Genomic DNA, 10,182 nt, shown 5'->3' on the forward strand with positions numbered 1-10,182 from the left:
CCTGAAAAACTGCTTTCCAAAATGGCTGTACCACTTTACATTCACAGCAGCAATGAGTGAGGGTGGCTGTCCCTCCACATCCTTGACAGCATTTGATGTAGTCAGTGGTTTTTATTTTGGTCATTCTAATAGGAGTGCAATAATACACCGTTTTTTGTCTGTTTTTTAATTAAGATGCTAATTTTTATAGAAGTGTAAGGTATAGAGATTTACCAATTAACTTTGCCCCCCCACACACACACATACCTTTGTCCAGTGTCAACATGCCCCACCAGATTGGTATGTTTATTACAAGTGATGAGCCTACAGTGACACCCATTGTCATCCTGAATCCACAGTTTATTAAGTTTTGTACCATTATTCTATTAGTTTATTCTTTCACAATACCAATTGTCTTGATTATTGTAGCTGTACTGTTGTGCATAGTTGACGTTGTGTAATGTCAGTCCTCTGATTCTGTTCTTCTCCTTCCATATACTGTTGGCTTTTCTGGTCTTTTGCTTTTTCATATAAACTTCACTTTACTACCTGAAGTTTGTCAATAACCACAAATAACCAAAAAATAACTCGTTGAGATTGCATTGAAAATATATCTCAAGTTCAGAAGAAATGACATCTTGACAATGTTAATCTTCCTCTCCATGAACCTTCAGTGGTTCTCCATTTATCTAGGTCTTCTTTGAGTTCTTCCATTAGAATTTTATGCTTTTCCTTCTAGAAATTTGGTACATATTTTGTGAAGTTCATTCCTAAGTGTTTTATTGGGGTAAGTGATAATATATACAGCACTGTGCTTTCATTTTAAATTCTACTTGGTCAATGATGGTATACGGAAACCAGTTAGCTTTTGTATAGACTAGAGGTCCATGATCAATGTGCCATAAATAAATATTCTGAGGATTCTTTCCTTGCCTTGTAGATGTCTGCCATTGTTTTCCTCTTCACATGGTTGTCCCTCAGAGCACATGCACATCCAGTATCTCTCTGTGTGTCCTAATCTCTTCTTATAAAGACACTGGTCAGACTGTATTAAAATCCACTGTAGCAGCCTTGCTTTGAAGGTTCTATCTCCAACTATAGTCACATACTGAGATACTAGGGGTTAGGCCTTCAACATAGAGTTGGAAAGACATAATTCAGCCCATAATACTTTTATTTACTTTTTTGTCTATTGCATCACTTAAGACTTCCAAACAACTGCTGAAGAGATATGGTGAAGGGGGAAATCCTTCCCTGATTCCTATCTTGGTGGGAAAGCTTCTATTTCATGAACATTAAGTATAATTTTAGCTGCAGGTTTTTGTAGACATTCTTTTACAAGCTGAGGAAATGCCCCTCTATTCCTACTTTGCTAAGAGTTCCTTTACATTTTATCTGTTGGTACCATCACCAGAAACATGATACCAGAACAGACATGCGAGACACACCTCTTTCCTGTACTCCCCTCATATTAATCAGTCAATCAGTTCTCTGTATCTAACATAGAAATTTTCAAATCAGCTTTTTTTTTTCACTTATATTGCTATACTTCAAGCCCACATCAATAACATGAATTGATATAACAGTATACGGACTCCAATCTTACTTCTTTCTTTTTTATTATTTACTTGACAGAAAGAGATCACAAGTAGGCAGAGAAGCAGGCAGAGAGAGAGAGGGAAGCAGGCCCCCTGCTGAGCAGAGAGCCCGATGCGGGACTCGATCCCAGGACCCTGAGATCATGACCTAAGCCGAAGGCAGCGGCTTAACCCATTGAGCCACCCAGGTGCCTCGAATCTTACTTCTTTTAAATACATCTTCCATCTACTTAAGACTCTTTCCCTAATTATGAGCACCTGATCTCAGGCACCCCACTTTGAAATCTTTATGTTTCTCTTTGGCGTAAACATCTATGTATTTGAATTGTCTGTGAGAGGTGATTTTCAAACTAAATGGCAAGCTCCTTGAAGAATAAGGTTATTTACACCTGAACCCACCAAAAATGCATTACACAGTCAATAAAATTATGAAACAAATGAATATTCAGGGGCATATATGAGTAAATTTTAGACCACACACTATTTTAATGACCAACTTGCTCCATACCTTTATTCAATATTTCTCACAATAATTAACACGGGAAAAATGCATGAAAATCCAAAATGAGGGAATGATTGCCCAAAAATGTTTGCACTACCACTTTGGTTCTTTATAGTAAGAATAGCACCTAGCAGTGCCTCAGAACAACCTACAGTACCTGACACCCTTGATATAAAATTTTCCAAATTAATGCATATAGCAAAGATTACTTATCATTTCTTATTATTATTTCTTCCCCTTGATAAAATACACTTACCATACTTCATTCAAAATGAAAATTCAGTTTAACATGTTAAAAAAGGTAGTTATTAAGTTGGAAAATATTATTTTTTAAGACATAATTTGGGCATTCAGGCACCTGGGTGGCTCAGTCAGTTGAGTGTCTGACTCTTGGTTTCCACTCAGGTCATGTTCTCATGGGTCACGAGGTTGAGCCCCATGTCATGCACTGTGCTCAGTGGGGAGTTTGTTTGAAATTCTCTCCTTATGCCCCTGCCCAAACTCTCCTTCTCTCACTCTCGCTCTATCACTCTCAAATTAAAAAAAAAAAAAAAAGAACAAGAAGTAGAAGAAGAAGAAAAGAAGTTGGGCATTACTCTCCATCACTAGTGATTGTGTATATTGCCAGGAGAAATTTTAAGACAAACATCAGACAAAACACTGTTTACACAATAGAATGACATATAAAAGTCAGGTTCAGCAACAAACCATTAAATAAAGGAAATCAATTCTGTGAAACAAAGTCATACTTGAGAGAGTGTGAGGTTCATCTTGAAAAATGATCTAATATTCAGTATATCTCCAATATCCAGGACATTCAGAATTAACAGTGCTCCAGGTAAGTCACCTTGAAAAAGTTCTCATATTTTTTATGGAGAATGATTTTCAGTAATGGCGTAAGACAGAACTGCCACAAAATCAATGGTGGAAAATAAATAAAAATAAATAAAAATCAAACAATTGTATTTCTCTTCTCTAGAAGTTTCTTTAGCACTTCTTTGACATCTTTGTTTCTCAGGGAGTAAATCAAAGGATTCAACATGGGAGTGACTAAGGTGTAACATAAGGAGGCCACTTTACTCAGCTCAGGAAATCTGTCTGGAGTGAGATACATAAAAAAGACGGCACCATACAGTACACTCACGACTCCTAAGTGAGAGCTGCAAGTGGAGAAGGCTTTCTTACGTCCCTCAGAGGAGCGTATCTTCAGAACTGTGGACACAATATACAAGTAAGAAACAATAATAACTATGATGGTAGGCATGACAATGATGCCAGATAAGGAGAAAGAAACCATCCTATAGATGAAGAGGTCAGAACAAGATATCCTTTGAAGTGGACGAGTATCACAGTAAAAGTGGTCAATGGCCCGGGAAGCACAAAAGGGTAAAGTAAATGTCATGCCTGTTTGAAGAACTGAGCTGATACAGCCACAAAAATAGGAACCAGCCACCAACTGAATGCAGAGACGAGTTGACATCTGGACAGAATAGAGGAGTGGATTGCAGATGGCAATGAAGCGGTCATAAGCCATGGCTGCCAGGAGAAATCCCTCAGTCACAATGAACAAGGCAAAGAGAAAGAACTGGATCAGACAGCCGGCAAAGGAGATGGACTTGCTCTCAGACCAGAAGTTGATCATAGCTTTGGGTGCAATAACAGAAGAATAGAAGAGATCAATGAAGGAGAGATTGCCTAGGAAGAAATACATTGGTGTATTCAGCCGGGGATCACTCATAATAACAGTCATCATCCCCACATTCCCTAGAAGAATCATGGCATACACAAGGAGAAAGAGCAGGAAGAGGAGAATGTGGAGTTCTGGGCGGACCCTGAAGCCTACAAGAATGAAGTCAGTCACTTCTGAGTGATTGCTTGTTCCCCTGTCACCCATAGCAGAAACCTGCTGAGAGACACAAGGAAAAATAAAGAAATGAACTCTGGGCCTTGGTTCTAGCTACAAATAATCATTACAGACTTAGGACTTACAAACCTATTCTATAGTGATCATACATTTTAACTTTATAAAATCACTGTCCATTAAATTTAAACCATTGCAACTGATGGTGACTCAAAAGGTTAGTTTTATGTCCCTCTTCATACAAGTGGTGGAATTAGACATTCTTTCCTCTATATCTAATGCAATTCCTTTCCACCCAAATACATATGCAAGTATCAGTTCTGTGTATGTTTCTGAACCATGATTTAATTGGAATTGGAAGAAATTGGAGTAACTGGAAGAAAGCACAAATAATTTAACAGAATAATATAGTTAGAAAACCTAACTCCGAGTCTTTACATTACAAAGCAGCAGATATAAAGAAAGTGACTGAATTTAAAAATTACTTAAGAGGTACAATTACTTTTTGTGGGTAATGGAAATTTTGAATTCTGTTGTAAGTTATTTACTCACTAAGATCAAGATTCTGCACAAAAAAACACAAACGTTACTAGGACTCAAATACTAGTATTTCTTTCCCAGGTGGACCTCTGCAGCCACTTCATAATGATCATTTTCCTGCATTTCTTCTGCCTGCAGCTCATAGTTTGTTGTTCTTTTCCTTTTTTAAGAAGACCTGCAGGTAGCCTAGATGGAAGAGTTACTTTGGAAAATGATACTGAAAGAAGGAAAGAAAGAAGGGAAGGAAAGAAGGAAGGAAGGAAGGAAGGAGAGAGATGAAAGAAAGAAAGAAAGAAAGAAAGAAAGAAAGAAAGAAAGAGAGATACTGAATAAAAATACATATGAGGGATTGTTGATTCCATTCTTATTTGCCTGGGATATGACTTTCACAGCCATCATACCTCTTTTACTCAACAGCTCAACTAAGGATTTGAACTGATTGTGTTAAAAATATGGTCACTCTTTCTGTCTCCTCAGGGCCCTCTATGCCTGGTTCTGTCTAAATAACAATAATAATAACAATAATGGAGCACTTTTTACACACCAGCCACTCTTCTAAATGCATTTTGACTAGTTATTTTAATCCATACAACAATAATATGTGGTGAGTACTATCCTATTCTCTAGTTTACACATGGAGAAACTAAGATACAGAGAAGTAAAGTGTGTTGAGAGCCACCTATTAGGGTCAGAAGTGACATTTATAGTCAAAAATCCTGGCTGCAGAATCCATGCATCCTTAATCACTGCTAATTACCACCTTTTATAATAATCTATTGCAGTTCCTTTACCTGATTTATCTCTATTTATACTTTGGAGTTATTAAATCTTCTTGTCTCCAAAGTAAATAATCTTTCAAACTCGGTTTAAACACATCTGCATATATCATGCTTCTAAGGACAACAGCTATTATCACCATATTTTAATATTCACATTGAATATTAATAACTTCTTCCTTAAGATAAAAACTTCAATTTGTCCTCATGCATGTCAGCACAATGTTTTGTGTCTGGTAGATTGCAATTAATCAATATCTATTACATAGATATATGTTGGATGACAATTGAGAATGCAAAATCAGAAAAACTTGAAGACTTTGAAATACTCAGATGGTTAGCATGGGTTTAGGTTTTTTTGTTTTGTTTTGTTTTTTTCCATTTTATTTATTTTTTCAGCGTAACAGTATTCATTCTTTTTGCACAACACCCAGTGCTCCATGCAAAACGTGCCCTCCCCATTACCCACCACCTGTTCCCCCAACCTCCCACCCCTGATCCTTCAAAACCCTCAGGTTGTTTTTCAGAGTCCATAGTCTCTTATGGTTCGCCTCCCCTCCCCAATGTCCATAGCCCGCTCCCCCTCTCCCAATCCCACCTCCCCCCAGCAACCCCCAGTTTGTTTTGTGAGATTAAGAGTCATTTATGGTTTGTCTCCCTCCCAATCCCATCTTGTTTCATTTATTCTTCTCCTATCCCCCTACCCCCCCATGTTGCTTCTCCATGTCCTCATATCAGGGAGATCATATGATAGTTGTCTTTCTCCGATTGACTTATTTCACTAAGCATGATACCCTCTAGTTCCATCCACGTCGTCGCAAATGGCAAGATTTCATTTCTTTTGATGGCTGCATAGTATTCCATTGTGTATATATACCACATCTTCTTGATCCATTCATCTGTTGATGGACATCTAGGTTCTTTCCATAGTCTGGCTATTGTAGACATTGCTGCTATAAACATTCGGGTACATGTGCCCCTTCGGATCACTATGTTTGTATCTTTAGGGTAAATACCCAGTAGTGCAATTGCTGGGTCATAGGGTAGTTCTATTTTCAACATTTTGAGGAACCTCCATGCTGTTTTCCAGAGTGGTTGCACCAGCTTGCATTCCCACCAACAGTGGAGGAGGGTTCCCCTTTCTCCACATCCTCGCCAGCATCTGTCATTTCCTGACTTGTTAATTTTAGCCATTCTGACTGGTGTGAGGTGATATCTCATTGTGGTTTTGATTTGTATTTCCCTGATGCCGAGTGACGTGGAGCACTTTTTCATGTGTCTGTTGGCCATCTGGATGTCTTCTTTGCAGAAATGTCTGTTCCTGTCCTCTGCCCATTTCTTGATTGGATTGTTTGTTCTTTGGGTGTTGAGTTTGCTAAGTTCCTTATAGATTTTGGATACTAGCCCTTTATCTGATATGTCGTTTGCAAATATCTTCTCCCATTCTGTCAGCTGTCTTTTGGTTTTGTTAACTGTTTCCTTTGCTGTGCAAAAGCTTTTGATCTTGATGAAATCCCAATAGTTCATTTTTGCCCTTGCTTCCCTTGCCTTTGCCGTTGTTCCTAGGAAGATGTTGCTGCGGCTGAGTTCGAAGAGGTTGCTGCCTGCATTCTCCTCAAGGATTTTGATGGATTCCTTTCTCACATTGAGGTCCTTCATCCATTTGGAGTCTATTTTCGTGTGTGGTGTAAGGAAGTGGTCCAATTTCATTTTTCTGCATGTGGCTGTCCAATTTTCCCAGCACCATTTATTGAAGAGGCTGTCTTTTTTCCATTGGACATTCTTTCCTGCTTTAGTTTAAGTACGGGAAAGAACGTCCAAGGCTGCTTCTCACATTTACTAACTGGGACCTTGTAATAAGTGACTTATGTAACTTGTTTATATCCTCTATATAATCTACTCATGGCAATTAAGTTATTGCCATAACTTGTGGCAAGTGACTATACCATGGTATCCTCACATAAACCAGGGATGAAAACACTTTAACTCCCAACGTTTTCCTAGGGGTACTCAGATAGTACATGTAAATAGTACCATTTCTGACAGAATAAGCACTTGACAGATACTAGGTATTACTATTTTATCATATCTTTCTGTGCTCAATCAACAATGCACACTAAAATAATCAGCACTGATTCAGTTAAAAATTAGTAATATGTTTTGGGTATTATTTTTTCGATAAACCATCCTAAGTTGAGGAAAGGAATCAAGGAAAACGCTAAAGATTAAAAAGAAAAGGCTTAAAATACTTACTTAAAAGGTGAAAAGAGAGCCTGAATTTGTCGTGAAATATTTCTTCAAAATAGTCTATTTATTTTCTTCTAATCTCTCCCAGGGTAAGACTATAGATCACTTCAATTACCCAGATTTATTCCTATCAAACTTGTTCTCATGTTAATAAGTTTATGCCCAAAGATGTTTATACCTAGCAAAGGGAGTTTTTCCTAGAGGAGCCAATAAACAAGTAGTCGGTTTATGACTTATCACTTGTCAAAACTCACATGTTTTAAGATTTATCCTCACCTTTGTTGTTTAAAATGAAGCAGCAGAATGCTGGTCTTTAATTCTTGTTATTGTCTTAATTCTATAAAAGATAAACATAAAGTTAATTTATGACAATGCCACAGGTTCTAAATAATTGCTATGTCAAGTAAAATGAATCCCTCCACCCCTCCAAAAAAACTTCCAAGCCCATGTTGATCATCCCAGTTGTACTTCTTCCCATAGAGAAATTGAGCTAATTTCCCTTGTTCCACTAATTAAAAACTGTACTTTCTTTAGGTAGTCGATTTCCTGAAAAATGCCATAGTCCTTTGTGGAAGTGACACAAGGTGAATTTTCCAAATGATGCTTTCCTAATACTGAATCAGTTCCAGGAATTATATTCTATAGTTACACAAAGTGAACCTGAGGAGTCAATCCGCAGGATACTCTGTCCTGCATTCTTCAATGCTGAATGCTTTTAAAGAAGCAAAGTAGATTATCTTGGATATGTAAGTAGAGGTCCTGAGCCATGCACAATCTCTGATCATCCACCAGAATGTCAGCAGCAGTTATCTCTACCAGCTTTGATTTTACCATAATGATGTCACTTTTTCAAATAATTACAGTACTGAGGTTTCTCTTACCTTCTGAGAGATAGTCCCCCTGGGAGAGAAGGAAGCATAAGTTATTAAGATACTCAGGCTCCAGAGTCAAGATCCATAAGGACCACAGAATCTCTAGATTGGAGGGGTGGGGGGGGGGCGGGGAGGAGAGAAAAGAAAAGGAGAGGAGAGGAAAAGAAGAGAAAAGAAAAAGAAAGGAAGGAAAGGAAGAAAGGGAAGAAAAGAAAGGAAAAAGAAGAGCCTAAACTTGATAGGAGTCAAAATACATAACAACGGTTAATTTTTTCTCTTCTTGTGTGAATTCTTTGGGAGGGACCAAAAGGATCTTTCATTCCTAATTCTTCGCTGAAAAAGAAGCATTTCAATTTATCATTACATCATTACAGCAAAACTTGTGGTACGTTAACTGACATAGACATGAAAGAAAATACTATGTCATGAAATACATTTTTAGGGAAATTTTTCACCTAGTCAAAAAGTTCATTCATTTTCACTTAAAACTCTCTATATTTATTCCTTAGCTCTATTTTGTCCCTGATAATTGATAACTAGAAGTACAATAGCATGGGGATGATGTGGGGTAAATTAGCCCACCAAATGCCCTCTAATTCCTTAAGTAGAGATTAAACATTGATTCATTGGATTTACAGTTAGGTTCACCTTGTAATTTTATTTGCTTGAAAGTTTTGTCCAAGTGTCATATATTAAGTAAGTAAGTTCCCAACAGTCGCTGTATAAACTTCAATTATTTTTTTTAAGATTTTATTTATTAATTCTGACAGAGAGAGATCACAAGTAGGCAGAGAGGCAGGCAGAGAGAGTGAGAGGGAAGCAGGCTCCCTTCAGTGCAGGGAACCTGACGTGGGACTCGATCCCAGGACCTTGAGATCATGACCTGAGCCGAAGGCAGCGGCTTAAACCACTGAGCCACCCAGGCGCCCATTTTTTAAACTGTATAATATCAGTCCAAAAAATCCCATTTGTATATAATAAAAATTAAATTAAAGCAATGGTAGCTCCTAAGTCCTCACATGTGCACTGGTCAAGGGCAATATTTGATCATTTCCTTCCGTATGCACCTTGGTCTCAAAAATAAACTCAGAATCCAGAATCTGCTTACCTGATGGAGTCATTCAAACTCCACTGATGAAGGATCTGGGCCCTTGTGGTCTTGCCATGTTGAATTGCTATACTTGTTGATTAATATTCACTGGCTGACACAATGGTATTACAAGGCATTCTGGAAAATTCCCTGGGTTACTTCTATACATCTCCCCCTCTCCTTTCTATTAATATCTTTTGCTAATCACTATCAGTTACCCAAAAGAATACAAAGCATTTTGTTTACCTGTCAGTTCAGTGAAATGAATACCCAGGAGACAGGAGCAATTGCTGTGTCCCCCCATAAAATTATCCTTCTGTTGAGTAATAAGTATACTAATTCAGAAAAGTCTCATGACATAGGGACAGCAATGGGGGAAAGAGGGTGGGTTAGCAGGTTTTAGGGTGTTCACTGGCATTCCCATTTTGATCCAAGGTACTTGGGCCAACAGTCTGATTATGAAAGAAATAGCCTCAGGCATTGTTTGATAATTCATATCAGGGATATAGACTATAACCTTGAGACAATAACCCAACTTTGTAAATGGCTAGTAGCAGTTATTCTAACAACTGAGTCTTCATAAGTGATTCCACCATTCCATTAGTTCCCTTGATTCTCTTGTATGTGGTGCCTGATGATTCCACTGAATTCCATGGGAATGAGTGTATTGCCTTACTTCTGTTCTTGCAAAGTGAGTGTATTACACCAAAGCTATAC

At 37.9% G+C, this 10,182-nt stretch overlaps 1 protein-coding gene across 1 annotated transcript; it reads right to left on the minus strand.

Annotated features, from left to right (window-relative positions):
• Window positions 1–3,031: 3,031 nt before the first annotated feature.
• Window positions 3,032–4,021, minus strand: LOC123947361 (olfactory receptor 9K2). Its single transcript, XM_046013530.1, has one exon. It carries the CDS (start codon window positions 3,971–3,973, stop codon window positions 3,032–3,034), a length of 942 nt encoding a protein of 313 aa, XP_045869486.1. The 5' UTR covers window positions 3,974–4,021.
• Between the last annotated feature and the right edge of the window lie 6,161 nt (window positions 4,022–10,182).

Source organism: Meles meles, chromosome 7 (assembly GCF_922984935.1).
Source record: "Meles meles chromosome 7, mMelMel3.1 paternal haplotype, whole genome shotgun sequence".
NCBI classification, from domain to species: Eukaryota; Metazoa; Chordata; class Mammalia; order Carnivora; family Mustelidae; genus Meles; species Meles meles.

Bases quoted from the DNA above. Each gene is read 5' to 3' on its own strand.
- LOC123947361 (XM_046013530.1), bottom strand. From the start codon at position 3,973: ATGGGTGACAGGGGAACAAGCAATCACTCAGAAGTGACTGACTTCATT.